We start from the raw sequence: 17,811 nt of genomic DNA, 5'->3' as shown, positions 1-17,811 counted from the left end.
GGCGTACAATAGATGACAAATGGGAATATGAAATGTATAGGTATATTTGTACATTTTCCTGCTTGAAAAATTATGTGCAAGCACCATGCCAGATGAATTTAATATATCACTTCATGTCACATGGTTATTTAAACACACCCTCGTAAAGATGTCACTCTTCTATTGTGGATGTATTAAACAGAGTCTACAGAGGAAAAAATTTAATGCAAATAAAAAGTTCATGACAAGCCTACAGTTTTTCTTTTTGTCACATTTTTTTTCTTTTTTAGTATTTAAAAATCTCTGGACAGAGTCACTCCACTGTTTAAATGTTATAATCCTGAACATGTTTTTCCAAGTGTGAGTGCTGTAATGTTAAACAGCTGAAACCTTGAATCTTTTCTTGTCACTTTTCTTGCACAGTTTTTATATAGTGGTCAGATCCGTGTCTGTGTAATGAAAAGGATTATTGGGGGTTTGGTTTCCAATGATGTACGGGTCAATGTAAATGAGCTTATCAGAAGAGCACTGAATGGAATGATGCAACAATACACAAAGAAAAAATGGGAATCAGTACGTTTCTAAAATTCAGCAAGCTACTGTACTGTGAAAAAGTAATACTTATCTTTAAAGATCATATTTTTGATCATTACTTGCAGTTTTCAAAAGTAAACTCCAGATTTAGAAATGTTAGTGCCAGTGAAAAACAATTTTATGGGCTTGAAACACTTGCTTTCATACTGTTGGGATTTTTTCTCATGATGAAACAACGCCATCACCTCACAAATCTGACCACAATTTGAAATCCAGCCTTTCCATCTTGAGTCAGTGATAGCCTCCAGCGAATTCTGTGCTAATTTATATTGTGTACTAATTGCTTTACTCACAACAGCTGCTGATGACCTCATTTACACATTACAGACTCTGAACTCCCATGCAGGTGTTTTCAGTTTGGCTGATTAACTACTCTGGTCAGGATGAAGCCAGGATTAGCTACATTGGGAATATTAAGTTTACCAAACTCATTGTGTATTAATGAGAATTAAAGTTTTAGTTGTTCCACCCTGAATATGCAACAAAACTGACGGGAGAGAATCACACCCACACAGTCTTGAGAAGATGTCTCATCTGTGGAGTTATATCGAGGTTTCAAATAACATTACCTTGAGACTAAGTTGTAATCAAATGGCATGATAAGGCCTAAAACACACATTTGTTGATCCAATTAGTCAACATATCACAAGGTCAATAAAACTAGTGATATATATCCTTGAATTTACGAAAACAGTGATAACTGATTGCCAGCAATAAGAGAAGTGTATTAACTTGTAGCTAATCAGTGGTTATTATTGTAGTTGTTATTCATCCACATGAAAGACTTTCTGCACAATATATGGCTCTAACAATTGGCTCTAGTATTTGTAATAAAAATATTAATATTCGATCCAGTTACAGGCTGTATACCATAATTTTACCTTTCAAGTGATTGCAACAGTTTCAACTTTCTGTGTCAGGGTGACAGATGTTTCTGCAGCTGGAAGCACAGCCCCTTTATCCATATTTTTTCTTTGTTAAATGAAAACAGGAGATAACAAAAGAGTCTCTCTGTCTTGTAACAAACCTTGATTATGCCCCAGGTCATCTTGTGACACACTAAAAGAGGAGAGTTAAGGGCTTTAAGTCTCATCCTTAAATTACCCAGCTTAAGATTTTATGTCTTTTGAACTCTCGGAGTCTCATGAAAAATTAAAAAGAATCAGTCACATTTCAAATGAGCAATCTATAAAATCAGGAAACAATTCTTAGAAGACACACTTTCGCACCACAGCATTGTTGAGCATCCCTTTGAGCTGTTAGGTAAAGAGGTTGAACATGTCTGACATGAGGAGAACTGAACCTTCATCCTTCTCCGTCTCTCTCTCCTCTAAAGTCAGTGAGCATCAAACAAAGCTGAAAAGGAGGTGATGTCAAACAGGAAATGCCAACACTCTCCAGAAAGTAAAGGGTTAGAAACCGTAAGTTGGGACAGATATAATTTCTGCAACCGAGAAGAAATCACTCTGTAGCTGCAGCTAGAATTCATAGCTTTCTGTCCATGCTGTCTGAACTCAGTAACTCAGTTTGTCATCAGCTCTTTTTCACACAGTACCCAGATAGCAGCTGGACATTTATCAGAGCGGCTGTCGGCTGGGCAAAAGCAGAAAACAGCAGCCCTCATCTTTGCCGAGGGTGTGGATACAGTGAAGTCTGTCTTGATTTGTGGATCTTATGGCTCAGTTGGGGTGACGCCTGAGATATACTCTGAAATTAAGCTATTACATTACACACATGTGATATTGTTCTTTTTAGATTACCCAGGATGAAGTAGTATGCTAAATGCTATATAATATTCCACTATATACAGGAGTAGCTATATTTGGAGCCTTGTAGTGTAAGCAAGCTGTATTCTTGCTGTTACTGAGGAGTTTGTGGTTGTGTCTTAAAGAACAGACATAAATGGACATGACCAAAGCGGTTCAGTTACCCTGAAGCTGCAGAGTTCATTGTTGCTTCAAAGAGGGCCTCAAGCAAAATATGGAGAGGCTTATTGATCTATAGAAGAGATTCGACATAGAAAAAAAATTGGAGTAAAACATGTTTTCCTTTCGTGGATTAGCTCCCAGATGGCTAAATAGCTGATGGCTAAAAATAAGGTTCTTTGTGATGCACTTTTTTCTTCTCTTTCTTTACATTCTTCATTGTTTTTTTCTTGAATAAGTCCATGTGTTCACAATAATGTGGCTGCAGCAGAATGAGGAAGAGCTGTGTGATCCCATGTTCCTTTATACAAATCCGCATGGTCTCTTGCATGTGGCTTTTCCTTGTATGCTCTGTAGTCAGTGTGGGCTGATGTGACTGTAAGAGTTGAATGTGAAACACCAAAGCTTTGCTGCTAGCTTCACTGCTAACACTGATAGTGAATGTGCTGGTGCTGGTGCACCTTCCCGTCCACGTGTGAATGCGTGTGCGTGTGTATATCCGTGTAGATCTTCGGGTAGACCTTGGGAGCCAATCCAGCACCTCCCTGAGTCAGGAGCAGCTGCTGATGGGCGATGTAGTCCTCGTAAGAAAGACAATCTTTATCCCCATTGGCAGGTTGAGGAGGCAGCGTTGGGCAGGCTCGGTCGCGATTGGCTACGGGGAGACGCTGGGAAGGAAGGGCAGAGGAGGATGAAGAAGAGGAGCAGGTGCGTTTAGATTGGCAGAACCAGAGAAGGGCGGTGCCTAAAATGAAAGCGACGCCTGCTGGTATTCCAATGATGACGGGCCAGGGGAGGCTGGGGGATATGGCTGTGGGGACAGGGTTATTTTGCGGTTTCAGATCTGCAAAAGAGTGAGAGATACAGATATTTTAAAACAAAAGAAAGCAGATATGACACACTACAGAAAAAGAAAAAAAAAACATTCAAGTGCAGAAAAAAACATCTCCTGGCTTATTGATAACATCTGTCAGGTTTTTTTTTACGTCAACTGAGAAAACTGTTATAGTTTTCTCATAGATGTTTTCTCTCAGAAATACATCTAATGAAGGTGAGGACTAGTATGGACAAATATTTTCATGTTATCTAGCACCAGCATTAAAATATAATGGTTTCAATTTACTGCTTCTTTCTTCTTTCTCTTTAGTATTGTAAATCAGATAATAAATACACATAATTATATACTATCATCTCTTTTTGTGTACAACTTAGTTTCCCTCTTCTGACCTGGTAGCACAGTGAGGTATGCACTCCTGAAGCTGTAGCCCATAGTATTGGCTCCCAGGCAGATGTACATGCCAGCGTCCTCCTCCTTGGCTCTGGTTATCAGAAGCTTGTTGAGGTAAGATCCGTCAGGACGTGACCAAACCTCCCCCGTAGGCAGAACCACAAACCGATGGTCACCTACCTGAATGAGATCATATAAAGAAAAACTTAACCTAAGCTCTTCAGTGAAAGCAAATTGTCAGATATTATTAGATGAACATGACCAGTAATATTGGTTGAAGAAGTGCACATGTATGCAAATGTGTGTACCTCTATGGTGGAGTTGAACTTGTTCTCATCACCAGGCTCGACTCTTTTAAGCCACTGGATGACTGGTTTAACATCACTGCGGACTTTGCACTGGAAAGATGTGGTTCCTCCATAGTCCACCGTGGTGTTGACCGGGTGAGTACCAGTCAGGATTGGTTTAGAGTTGGTACGTTCTGTTGAAGTGGACGTAAATAGAGACAAACACACAGAACAACATATTTTTAACATGAAATGCTATTTTAGTTAACAAAGTGTGAATGGGCGGGCTGTGGGCAGGAGGTAGAGCGGTCGTCCTCCAATTGGAAGATTGGTGGTTCGATTCCCGGCTCCTCCAGTCCACATGTCGATGTGTCCTTGGGCAAGACACTTAACCCCAAATTGCTCCCGTTGCTGTGCCAACGGTGTGTGAATGTGAATGAATGGTTAGATCCTCCTGATGAGCAGGTTGGCGCCCTGCGTGGTAGCCCCTGCCATCAGTGTATGAATGTGTGTGAAAGGGTGAATGACGTGTCATGTAAAGCGCTTTGAGTGGTCGCACAGACTAGAAAGGCGCTATATAAGTACAGTCCATTTACCATTTACCATTTACCAATAGAAGAAACTGCATCAGAACAGCTGTTATCAGAATTATGTAAGTGAAGACATTATAGCAATAATCATTTTAATATTGTTAGAAAAAAAACAGAGTCAGTGAACTGACAAATTTACACAAAGTTTTACATAACATTAGATTAGCATCTATGTAATAATAAAAGTATATTTTCAAATTCAATTAAACATTCATAGCAAAATTGACTATTTCTAAAATCAAGCACAGAGAGGAAAGTAAGACACTCTTTTTATACAATTTATATGAGCTGAATGAAATGGGAATGAATGAAACAGAATAGAGTGCACCAGAGAGAATATAATATGGTTTGAAAGCACTATTTGCACAGCATATGTTGTATTCAACACCACATCCTCCCTCTCAGCTGACGATACACAAACAGATCCCTTATGGCTGCCACCTTTTCATAGAATAAACACACCTGCTATTTGAAATCTGTTGGTGTAATCTCATGGGAATATAATTTGAGAAAATCAGTACTTTAAAAAAAGAAAAAAACATATTTGACAAACAGCTGTTTCAACTCCATTGTTCAGCAGAAATTGAAAGGCATCCTACGTTTTAGCCATGTGATAAGTTATTATTCATTAAGTTCAGGGAGGATCAAGAGGTGATGCAGAAAAGTTGCTTGTATATTTTACTTTTGAAGCAGGTTTACAACTAGAAAAGCTTCCTGCAATGCTTATTTTAGTTTAGTTCTATCAGAGAAGCTGATGTACCGTTACATGTAAACTCACACGTTTTTCTCAGAGTTCAATGTGCTATATGTTAACTTATATTGACTTTAAGTATGTTTTAATATTCGGAGCACGTCCAAAAAACATCTGGTAAGCATTGCTACCTACCATGAAATGCAAAGGGAACACAGATGCAAACAACATTGCCAGAACTCATTGAACTAATACAGGCAAAGAAATATTTGGAGACGAGTGTTCTGGACTGGTTTTGTGTGAAATTTCTGGAATCACGTTCTTCTTATAGGTTTTGAGGTAAAAGCCGAATGGGTGGGGCTCTTAAGCACACTGCACTTAACGTATTTAATCTCAAAATGATTTGAATCTCTGGCCTAATGAGTCAAACAGGTGCAAAATTATACAAGCCGACAAGATTAATTATATTTAGCAGTTATGGTCCTGATGTATTATATTTAGGTTTTTGAAATCGACAGTTTTTTCCCCTTGACTCCTTTTTTTCTATGTTTCTTACTAACAGCTGTAAATAACTGACAGCTTAGTGAATCTCTACTGATAGAGAAAATGTCACATTTGACATAAGCGAGCAGTGGTTTGATTTACTTCCTTTCTGTCTGCGTGCTTACGAGTGTGTGCACACATGTGCGAGTGTGTAAGCGTCTTTCAGGAAAGACTACAGCTGTAGTTTAATGTACAACAGATGTGGCGGGTAAAGCGAGAGGAGCTAGTCTGCTCTCAACAGAGCTATCACACTCTGCAACACACTGTATAGCTCAGCACACACACACAAATTCAACGCCAACTCTTCATACAAACAGCTCAACATTAAATCAACCAGCATCAAAACAGCTTTTTCAGCTTTCCAAATACGACCTAATACATCAAAAAAACACTCACAACTCATCATAACGCACAGCCTGTTCTCAAAAGTGAAACTAGACCTTTTTTAGACCAAAACCGCAACTGGCTCACCTTCCAAACTGAAAAACCTGCTGAACATTCCTCGCACGCTTGACTGAAGTTTACTGACAAGAGTGGTAGTGATCAATAAATGCCACTGAAGTGAAAGGAGACTTTTAAAAGCTATTTTTAAACTCTATTCTTGGTAAAGCTCATTAACCAGCACTGGTAAATGTGGTCTCTAGTTTGCAACCAAGAATATTTAGTCATTACAATATGGACAACATGAAATAAATAGTACATTTATTTTTGACTGCAGATGGATAAAGTATTTTTGACAATATCCCTGTAGCTCCCAGCCCATCAAAAGTTTCATAAACTAATCTGTTATAGATTATTTCAAATGAATTTGAAATTAGAGGCATACTTTTAAGATGGTTCATCTCTTAAAACATAATGCTAAATCGATGGGTGGATATCTTGCTCTGTTGAGCCACAGAAAACAATCTTATTATTTATGAAGAAAATATTTGCTTCTTCCAGCTGCTTAAATGTGGAAATCTGCTGCTTGTCTGTTTTGTTATTTCATTGCAAATTGAATGTTTTTGGAGTAATGGTCAGGCGATATCAAGGAATGTAACAACGCAACCTTGGACTCAAGGGGCTTATGATTTTCTGTTATTAGATACTGATGAACTATAAAAAATTGAAAGATTTATTGATAATGGCCCCAATGACAAGTAACTTGAAAACTTTCAGAAATCAATCAATAAACATAAAGCCAACACAGGCTGTAACAGAGAGAGAGGATCCAACATTCAAAATGAAGTCAGAAATGAAAATAGTATTACAATATCATACTGTCACATGACTACCAAGCAGAAGAAAGATTTTTAGTGAAATTTCTTATACCAAAATGTTTACTAAAGTAGTGCTTTTGAAGAACTAATGTATTCATTCCTGTGTATAAATTTATCTCTGTGTAGAAAAAGCGTTTTTCTTGCGGACGGTGGAACATTTTCCAAGTCTTGACACGATACTTCTTGCTGACATTTCAAACCCAAATCATTTGGGCCTTATCTTCAGCCTATTGCACACATCAAATGATCCTTTATCTCCATTAATCCTATAAATAATCTTTAATAATGGAGGATGACTCACGTATAACTTCCACTTTGTAGGTAGCGTTGATCTCTCCCGCTCTATTTGAGACGTGACAGGTGTATTTCCCACTATGCTCCGGCGTCAGGTTCTTCAGACTCAGTGTCCACTTTTTCTTCTTCCCTTCCCCACTTCCTGTTCCCCCTCCTGCAGCTCTCTCCCCACCTTCTCCTGCTCCACCGTCCTCGTCCACCAGCGGGCGACTGTCCTTTAGCCAGATGATGTCGGGGCGAGGGTTTCCACTTGCCGTGCATTTCAGACGCACGGAGCTGCCCACAGGACGAGCAATGACGCGTTTCCTCATCTTTGCAGGCTGGGTGAAACGTGGACGCACTGTGAGTAGAGAGATGGTGAAAGGGAGGGTTATTATAATATAAAAAAATCTACTAAAAACGTGGATGAAAAGACATAAAGTACACATAGTCACTCTCTCTGGACATTGGGAAGAAGAATAAAGCAAAAGGAGAGGAGAGAACAGAAGAAGTTATTACAAGAGATAAACGATTTAAAGGGCAGATTCATATTTACAAGCAGTGTTCTGTTCTTCAGTGGAGGGAGAAAATATTGGAGATTCTTATGTGACACTTTTATGAGACGTAAAGAGCGATCAAAGCCACGTTATCTGCAAAGGCTATGACACAGAAGGAGAGTTCAGAAATGTTTCAAGCCTCTTTTATTATATCTGCACTGCTAGAAAATAAACTATTTTTGCTATTAGAGAAATAAACATTAATAACACCTGATCTTTAGTACAACTTTATTCATGCAGTAGTAGACTAGGCTGCTGCAAAATACCAACTTTCCTGATGCTTAAAGCTACAATTCACATCGTTTTATCATCTCTTCTAGTAGAATTAGTCAAAATACTTACAAGGTCACTTTGAAGTCAAGTTACTGTATCTTTAGCTCTTAGCAGCTCTCCTCAATTGCACAGATGCTGTTTGGATGTTTGCTTTGACCCACACATATTCTGCACTGAAGTGTAACCTTCCATTACACACCATGAAATCAATTTCTTTGGAGTTAATAATAATCTGCATCTTCAACAAATTCATGCTTGGTGTGAAAAGTTTTTACTTCCACACACTCTGAAAAATTCAGTTAAGAACAAACTGAATAATCAGAGCCAATATTTTTAAGATTGAGTGAGGTTTAGGATTGAATATTAGACTTAGTGACTTGGTAAAATGGACATTTCTTGCAGTGTGAGGAGTGCCAGACGGGCTGAGGTCATTGCTTGAGGTGCTGCCAGAAATTCCATGTTGTGCTGTAACAACATATGGCAGTGTGCCTCTTGGTATATACAACGTAATTTGCTTTGATAAACCCTAATTATTTTGTTTGAGAAAAATGTTTGAATCACTTCCTCTTCTCTGCGACACAAAGACTTACACACATGACTGGGAACAGACACAAACACATGCATATACACAAACAACCCCCCCCCCCCCCCCCTTATTTTCCTCTGATCTTGCACCTCCAGTCCTGGGTTTATAAGCCTCTTCTGCTCTTAAAAAAACTACATATTTAACATCAACTCATGCATTCATCCACTATAAAGCCTGCTAGACAGCTATGTAACATCCCAGTATACATCCAGTCATGAATGCGCTGTATCCTTGTCTACATGAGTCATAAAAAGTCAGGCAGTGACACCCATTCATCCATGTAGATCCTTTCTTAGAAAACATAAAATGGCCAGTTAACCTCATACGCTTATTTAAACATCCACATCCTTCCATGCAGTTGCATGACCAAAACTCATTTAGCCATTCAAAGACACTCCTTTTTCCTGACCCAAAAAAATCAGTCAATCAATCAATGATTACAAATAGCCAGGCATTCACTCAACCTAACATACCTAACTATTTAAATTCAACTAAACTGACCTAATTTAACTAACTTATCTAACCTAACCTAACTAACCTAAAATAAATAATCTAATCTAACCTAACCTAATAGATCCCCAGAGGCAGTGCTGTTGTTCTGTTCCAGTAAAAACATGAAGCTTCAAGTCACACTCAGACAAACTAATACAATTGTTAGATGTCATCTGTGAGACCAACTTCCAGAAGGAATTATATCATAACAAAATACTACTTAGACATTAGAGCCAGTGATAAATTACCAAAGAGCTGGACAGATCACTCCATCAGATCATGACTGACCCATCATCTCAGGAGCCGGGCTAATAGTGGGTGAGATGGTAGGCTGGTCTCACCCAGCCAGCACCTCCTCACATGTCTGAAAACATGTTTTCGCACATGTATTATTTGGACAAACTGACCACATATTGGGAATCTAAATGGTTAGCCTTTTCACCTGAATAAAATATTGGAACTTAATAAAGTGACATATTGAAAGTCCTAAACAGCTTAATCTCTGACATCGCTACAGGTGGTGCAGAATGCATTCTGGGATAGGTAGCTTTAGCGGCCGTCAGACCTTTTCGGCCGGCCGATGGTATAATTTCATCACTTAGTCAGTCAGTCAGTCATGGACATTCGTGTTTATAGGGCTGACCCTGCTGTTGCGGTCCAGCCAAAAACTAGCCAGTCGGGAGGGAAGAGAGGAAATCATTCACAGGAGTGCTTGATTTTACAGCCCTTGTGTTCCAGCCACAGCAGATAGCCATCAACCCGGGCAATAAATCACCCTGAAACTACTGCAGTTACGTCTCTTTCTTTGGAAACAGTTATTATTCTAGCTCTGTGTCAACAAACAAGGGGAAGAGTTATGTGACGGGTTTGCGCGCTTGAATCCGGAGATTTCACTACGGCTGCATTACTCAGCAGAATATAGCTCTCTACTGACCGACACGAAGGTGGGCAAGATGACAAAACAAACATACTTGAAAGACTTTTAAGTCTTGCCTTTGTCCCCCCACCTCTGAGAAAAGCTACTGGACTACAGCTGAACCAGACAAGTCAATAGATCTAAGAGAGAGATTCAGGAAAGTATAGTGGTGAAGAAGAAGACAGTGATTAATAGTTTAAAGTTTTGGCAATGTCTCTCTTTGATGATGACATAAATTCAACTGCATCGGCTCAAGACTGAAAATAATTGAAAAGGGGAGGGAAGAGCCAAAGTAAAGTGTAGCTGATCTGAACTGAAATGGATTGAGTAAAGATGAGACTGGAGAATGAACAGAATACGGCAAAGAGCATCTGAAATGAACTGATTTATATCATCTAAGCTGAACCAAATCAAACAGACGTTCAGGAGAAAACATATGGACAGTGAGGGAGTAAGGTTCATGTTAAGGTTACTCCATCCAGAAGAACGGCACATTAATAAAACTGATGAAAAAAATGGAGTGACGGCAGAAAAACTGAGAACAAAGAGCGAGAGATGGAGTTAAAACAATAAAAACAGCCAAGGTAGAAGAAGGGGCACATTAAGAGGAAGAAGGAAAGAAAAACAGAGAGGAGACGTATGAGTGAACCAAGAAAAGCTGCAATAGAGAGAAGGTGAGAGCCAGAGCGGGCAAAAGGGCAAGCTTGTTCTGGGTCTCGGGGGCCACTTCAGCGTCACACTTCACAGTGTAAAAATACTGCTGACCCTCCGACTGACCGCCTTTGATCAGACAGTGTGTGAGAGTGTGTGTGCATGTAAGAGAGAGAAAGATTTCCAACATGGATTTTAGACTGAGAATGAGGAGAGTTTTGTTCTGTGAGGTAATTTTGGCTGATCTTGACTTGAGTAGTTTAGTGGCGGACATGGTTTTGGGTTAACATCAGAATTAGGTTAACATTTATTTTCAGTTTAAAGGGAACATTTAGGTCAGGATATGGAATTTGGTCATCTGTGTATTACATACAGAGCTGGAGGGAGGGAGGGATGGAGGGAGGGAGGGAGGGAGTTAAGACCAGGTTATACTCTGAAATCAAATGGGATTTTATTTGTTCTAAACAGCCACACTTACAGGTGGAGTGACAAGCTGACCGTCATAGAAAGCGTGAAGATACAATATTGTTTAAATACAGCAATAACAGTACTGTCTCTCCTGGCAGTCATTCATAGTGTTGCACTCTGTTGTTCCCGTGACAAAAAAGTGACAGAAATAGTTATGTAAAGAATGAAAACGTCACTCCTTTCTCACCTATGCACATCTGCCAAACCATGCCATGAAGTGGATGTTACTGTTAAATTGTCAGTTTTGGAAAGTTACAGAAATTGTCGGATACTTCCCCCTACTCAAATACGTTAGCGGAGAGGAAGTCTCAAAAGCTAGTCGACCATACGAGTATACATCAACCTTTAGTCCAGATTAGCATAAAGACCAGAAACAGGGAGAATAGCTGGCATTACTCTCTCCAAAGAAAAAACATATGCCTAACAACACCTCAAAAGATTAGGAATAACACATATATTGTTTGTTTAATCAGTGCACAAATAGAAATATGAATGGGATGTACCTATTCTATGAGGTTATCAAGCAACCAACTAGTAGTGATGTAGCTACAGCACAAAACTGTTTTCACATAGATACAACTTGTTGAGTGAACTTCAGAGGAGCTAGGAGGCAGATGTTTTATACCTTGTTCAGGGCTATGCTAGCTTTTCACTATTATTTCTGTCTTCTGCTGAAAGTGGTATCGATCTACTCATTTAACTTACTGCAAGAAAGCAGCCCCCCCCCCAGTACAGTTTTAATGACATGCAACGGAAGGTCTTCTTAAGGGCAGAGAAACAAGCATTTATGTAGATATTTATATCTGTGTATGTATGTGCAAGTATGTAATATTCAAGGTAAGCCAAGCGTGTATGTTTCATTGTGTGTGTGGAAAAACAAAAGGAGAATGAAGAGCAAATGTTTGTCAGTATTTAAGTGTGAGTGTGCCTTGACGTTTATGACAGAGAGAGAGAGGGTGAGAGAGAATGAGATGGGGGGGGAAGAAAGAGACAGAAGGATAACAACAAGCAAAGAAGGAAGGGTAAAGTTACATGACAGGGGGTCCTGGGGGATTTTGGAGGGGGAGTAAAGAAAGGAATGTGTCCCACCAAATCACACCTCACACAAATAGACTGCTCTTCACTCTGTCAGAGCCAATTATCTAAGCAAACAACCACCCTGATGTGTGTTTGTGTGTGGGCATACAGTATACTCTCACATTCTCCTCTCTGACAGTGTGCAAGGTGTTTATTATACAATCTGCCACTGTACTTTGTGAAATGTTACACACTCTCAGCTATCTAAGGTGTGACTTCCACTGTAGGATCCTTTCTCATTTTATAAACTTTCATTCAGAAGTAGTTCGAGGTCGTTACCTAGTTTCCCTGCCAGCTCTGGAACATGTTCATGATCACCATTTGCTGCTGCTGCTCCACCTCTTGAACTGGAGTCATCTGGAGAGGAACAAAAGGAAAAAAGAAAAGAAAAAAGAGAAGAAGCATCATTAGTGAATTAATGTCTTCTGAATAATCAAGACTAATATACAGTTTATAACATTCTTAAACAAACTCCACCCATTAGTACTGAAAATGATTCCTGTACTCATCTGTTTCTCCAGTTAGACTAAAACAAACATTAATTATGTGGAGATTTAACTGGGGCTATATGCGAGAGTAAGCTTGAATTTTTCTTTTTTTGGTATCAGCATCTGACAGTTGTTTTATACAATGTAGCTGTTTCAGCATGGGGTCATGATATATGATTTTTTGTTCAGCATAAATTCAAGATATCAGTGATGCATTGGTCCATTCTTGCATACTGGAGGCAGATTTTTGCAGATTAAGGAAGTGTAATGTGTTATCCTCAACTAAATCACTTTCACGTTCAAAAGCAGAGAGTAACATTTTTAAACCTACACAGTTTCAAACTGCTCTATGATGGATTAGCAATATAAAGCATTTTGTTCTGAAGCCAGTAAAGCAAAAAAATAAATAAAATAGACAAATCCATATTATTGTTGATATTCTGCTGATCCTTTGAAGGGGATGTATCATACATTTCCCTGGATATATCTTTGCATGATTTAAAGTATACAAAACTCCTTATTTATCTTACACTGGCTCTTAATGCAGCCTCTTTCTGAAGCTGTTTTGGCAGACAGTCTGTCTCTTTAAGGCCCCGTCCCGATAAACCCACTCTTGAATGTCATTTCTGGTTGTTTAGCTGACAGATTTCAGAAACTTCTCAAATACGTCTGTACATGTTTGGACCCCAAAACAGATCCAATATACTCTAAACCATGCGGTATATACCATGTGTCATTGGTCTCTGATAGAAGATGGATACCTTAAAATTAATGCCAAAATGCCCTGTCATGCTTTGCCATTGATCATAAAATAATTAACTCCAGTCTCTTGCTTTTCACACAGCATGACCGTATACTGTGCATTAAAATAAATATGAAATCATTTTCTTTCATGGGAAAAACACTGTATAATACCTTTATATTCTGTCAATTTCATACTCTATAAGATCATACTTGATCAGACTTGCTTTCACTCTCTCACTGGTGTATCAGTTTCCCTCCCTCAGCATGGCTTCCCACATCGATAATCAAAAAGATACAAACATCTGCCTGGACCTTCATGCGAGGAACCACTTCAAGATGTAACCAATGTATCCGAGGGGCCCTTTAACAGGCGGGTGAGGAGGGAGACGGGTTGATACAGTGCAATATCAGGTCTGTCAAAATACCGCGGGGGGGTGGGGGGTTGGCGGTTAACTTGGCTTGAACCTGAAACTTCAACCAAAACCTCATGGTAGTTATGGAAGGAAAGAAAAAGGAACCATATTGCTTTGGACCACCTGCAAGGAAGACGTGAGAGTGTACGCGTAATTGTAGATGGATATATTTATCGTGCATGTTGGTACATATATGGATGTGTAGCTGGATTTCAGAAGACCACCTGAAAGCTCAGAGTGTTTAATGCAGCGCCAAATGTCTTTAAAGTATCACTATTTGGATAATGGAATAAAAGACGCATTTGAAATGCAAATACGATGCATGACCTGCATCCTCAGGGCTGGTATTAATAACATACTGGCAGGATGCTTGGAGCAGGCCCTGTGCATGTGATTATGTATATCTTTGTTTGTGTGATATATGAATTCCTGCATGGGTGTGTCAGTGCATGTGTGGGTGCGTGCGTTCGACCGTTATTTAACTAAGTGGTAACTTGAGGTGTCGGTATTCCCGTCGAACCTCACTCCTCCTTCCCTCCTTCTGACTCCCCCTTCATCCCTGGCATGTTCTGAGAAAAGGGCATTGCGTTTGAAGCCCAGCGGCAAGGGGGTCTGATCTGAAGAGGGAACATGGTTTAACACTCTAACAGCTAGCAAACCCTCCCCCAGGCCCGCTGCAAGCCTGTAAACCTTACTTGGCAGACCTCCTACAGACCCACTCACAGAGGGGGGGCTGGACCGCTTCCACTGTCCATACAGTGCAGCTACACATCCCAAGTATCAAAGTATTTCCCAAATTCAAAACATGTATACGTATAGCAGCTCCGTATCATGATACCGATGCAGATCAGCCTACAAAACAAACCCACTGAGTCATGGCATGGTTAACATTATAAACAACCGATACTGTATAGAGCATATCATTAAAGAGCCTGGTTGTTGAAATTCCAGGCTCTATGTGCTTCAGGTAACAAGGAAAAGGTGATCCAAAATACATAATACATTAGAATCTAAATAAATATTGCACTTATTTTTAGTTAGTTAGTAAATGAGATATACAATTCTGTAGTGAGTCTTGCCTTTTGTCCTTGTTTGAGTGCTAGATGTTGGTTGGTTTGCTTTATAAATATCCAATTGTGTTGATGGGTGTAATGCCAGTTACTTGAAATGCATTCATCTGTGTCATCTGTACTGCACAGCTGTGCTGCTGATGAAGGTCGGGCAGCTGGAAAAGTCTTGTCTCCTTATCTGTGAATAAAGCTAGTTTAAAGGGCTTCTCTTCTGTTATCACTTGTTGTCATGCTTTATTGCTTTCCTCTGAACACTAAAGAAAAAAAAGATCCTATGGAAGTTAAAAATTGAGTTTTTTTTAATACTAATATAGCACTGATTGAAATTGTAGATTGAAAGATGACGAGGCTGCTTGTCTAACTGGCTGATAATTTAGCAAGACGAACATCTGTGTATAAGCATGATTACTACAACTGTATTCTCTCAAAGTGATGCAACAAAAATGATAATTTTGTCATTGGTTACTTTCTCATATTAAACAACTGTAAGATTTTTATTTGGATGTAACATATATTAAAGCAAAACGACTGAACTAGTAGTTCTTTAGATTTTCCAAAAGTAAAGAAATTACTGAAATGGCTAAATCTTTCCAAACAGCTGATGTAGCTTTCTGAAACAGTTATGATCAAATATCAAATCACTGCACTGTGAGTCAAAAGTTTTGCTATTCAAGACGATGAAGTAGAGTCTACAATATCCAGACATAAAATAATTTAAAACTTCTTTCTGACTGATTTTTTAGTAATCAATGAGGACACTCCAGAAATAATCAAAAACAGATCCTTGTTGGATCCAAAGATGAGTGCATGATTTCTACAAGTACTCTATAAACATAGACCAAGAGTGAAGACCAGACTATTGATGTCAATACAAAGTTACTGTCGACTATAAGCACACAGACGACCAGCTGACTCCTCCATTATCCAAAGTTCACTCACTTCACTCATGACCTGAAGAGGAAGCTTTCATCCAAAGATGTCCAGAGAGAACAAACTGAATGTGTGTGGTCTTACTAACTATATCAACAAACACCCTAGTCACCCATTACTCCTGCAGTAAAAGCCGCTGCCATGAATAAATGCTGTTTTTATTTTTGTATTTGTGACGTAACGACTTTTTAAACCTTCTAGTGTCATATGGAGCCAGACTGTAACACTATATTTCAATGTGACCCCTGCAAATCACACATCTGTCAGCGTGGTGGACATTCAGGCTTCAGAAAATGTTTCTGCCAGCCGAGTCTGTTTTACACCTTTCTTCTTCACCACCATTATACGAGTGCGAGGTTGGGGGTAGAATTAATGTTTCATTTTGTTTGTTACAAGTTGAACACACACAAAGTAGAAAACATATTCCCTCCTTGCTTCAGCTGTATTCAATAAACAATGTTTTCTTGTGATCCTGTTCCACCTTTTAATGTTCGGCCAGATACTTTGGCTGGTGCCTACAACAAACAATACACATGCACACACACGCCCACGTACACACAAATAATAAACATGTGCACACAATACGCAATCACATATAAATACATACAGTCATCAATAAATGAGTGCAAGTTTTATAATAACCCATATACAGTGATAATATCTCTGGAGAGCTGAAGCTATATACTCTATATGCTATATTAAATTGTAATGGGACACATGATATTGTCTCATTGTCCACAGGACCAGTGGCCTAACTAGTTATTATGTTTTATTACACAGATTTCACCCCAAATACACATTAAATAGAACCTGATCAGATTTGTTTTTATTTTATTATGTACAAGATCTCTTTTCTTTCTTTCTTGGAGCAGCTGTGGCTCAGGAGGGTCGGTGGTTCAATCCCTGACTCTCCCTGTCCGCATGTCGTCATGTCCTTGGGCAAGATACTTAACTCTGAATTGCTTCTGATGGTTGTGCCAGCACCCAGTGTGGTAGCTTACTGCCACTGGTGTGTGAGTGTGTGTGTGTGTGTGAATGGGCAACAGAAGAACATTGTAAAGCTTTTTGGATGAAAGTGTTATATAAACGCAGCCATTTGCTTTTATCTTTTAAAGACTGGGGGACACATCTACCATCTACTGGGACCTCCTCAAGCCATAATTATGGCAGAATAGCAGGCAGTTCTAGCTGCATCTGACGACATCTGGTCCTGAAATGTTCAGGACAGATTGTGTTAAGAAAATTAAATGTTAGCTTTACTTCCAACAAACTAGCAGACGTTATTTTGTCCCCTGTCAGAATTTTTTCCGCTTTGTGGTTGTTTTTTTGGGAAGGCTGCAGTTCAAGCAGTCGAGCGGTTCAGCCAGTCATAAGGTTGCTGGGACTCTAAATGTCAGCAAGCAAAGCGCCTGGTCTGCCAAACGAATGTCATGTAAAATTTGTGTTCAACGGCACCGAAGATACTCTAGCAGTGAGGTTTACAGCAGTGAGACCATGAAGAAACGAAAATGAGACAAGTGTGGTTTCATGCAAACAACTGAACTGAACAACTCCAACACCAACAAGACCTAAAATGTAAAAAGTATACTTCTGCCACAAGCCTTGGGCCACATGTTTCTGGTTCATGTCTGTTTTTAAGTCATGTTTGACTTTTTATTTCATATCATTTTAAAGTTATACTTACAGCACACATGAGAGGATATTTTAATGTGACCATGCAAGCATTGGCTGTAAAAACACCAAATGTCCCCCCAGAGTCAACGATTTGCAGTTCTGC

The 17,811-nt window shown here is 39.3% G+C and overlaps 1 protein-coding gene across 1 annotated transcript in view; it reads right to left on the bottom strand.

Moving 5' to 3' along the window:
• Positions 1 to 1,078: 1,078 nt before the first annotated feature.
• The window catches only part of fgfrl1a (fibroblast growth factor receptor like 1a), a 68,406-nt gene continuing 51,673 nt past the window's right edge, over positions 1,079 to 17,811 (bottom strand). Inside the window, exons 4-8 of the mRNA XM_053323490.1 lie at positions 12,669 to 12,746; positions 7,398 to 7,730; positions 4,035 to 4,207; positions 3,726 to 3,906; positions 1,079 to 3,342 (exon numbers count right to left, since the gene is read on the bottom strand). Coding sequence (XP_053179465.1) covers positions 2,924 to 3,342; positions 3,726 to 3,906; positions 4,035 to 4,207; positions 7,398 to 7,730; positions 12,669 to 12,746 — 1,184 coding nt within the window. The 3' untranslated portion in view covers positions 1,079 to 2,923. The remainder of the gene's footprint in view (positions 3,343 to 3,725; positions 3,907 to 4,034; positions 4,208 to 7,397; positions 7,731 to 12,668; positions 12,747 to 17,811) is intronic.

This window comes from Scomber japonicus, chromosome 8 (genome assembly GCF_027409825.1).
Source record: "Scomber japonicus isolate fScoJap1 chromosome 8, fScoJap1.pri, whole genome shotgun sequence".
Lineage (NCBI taxonomy): Eukaryota > Metazoa > Chordata > Actinopteri > Scombriformes > Scombridae > Scomber > Scomber japonicus.
Note: the sequence above shows the minus strand (reverse complement) of the source record. Positions and strands in the feature narration are given on the sequence as shown.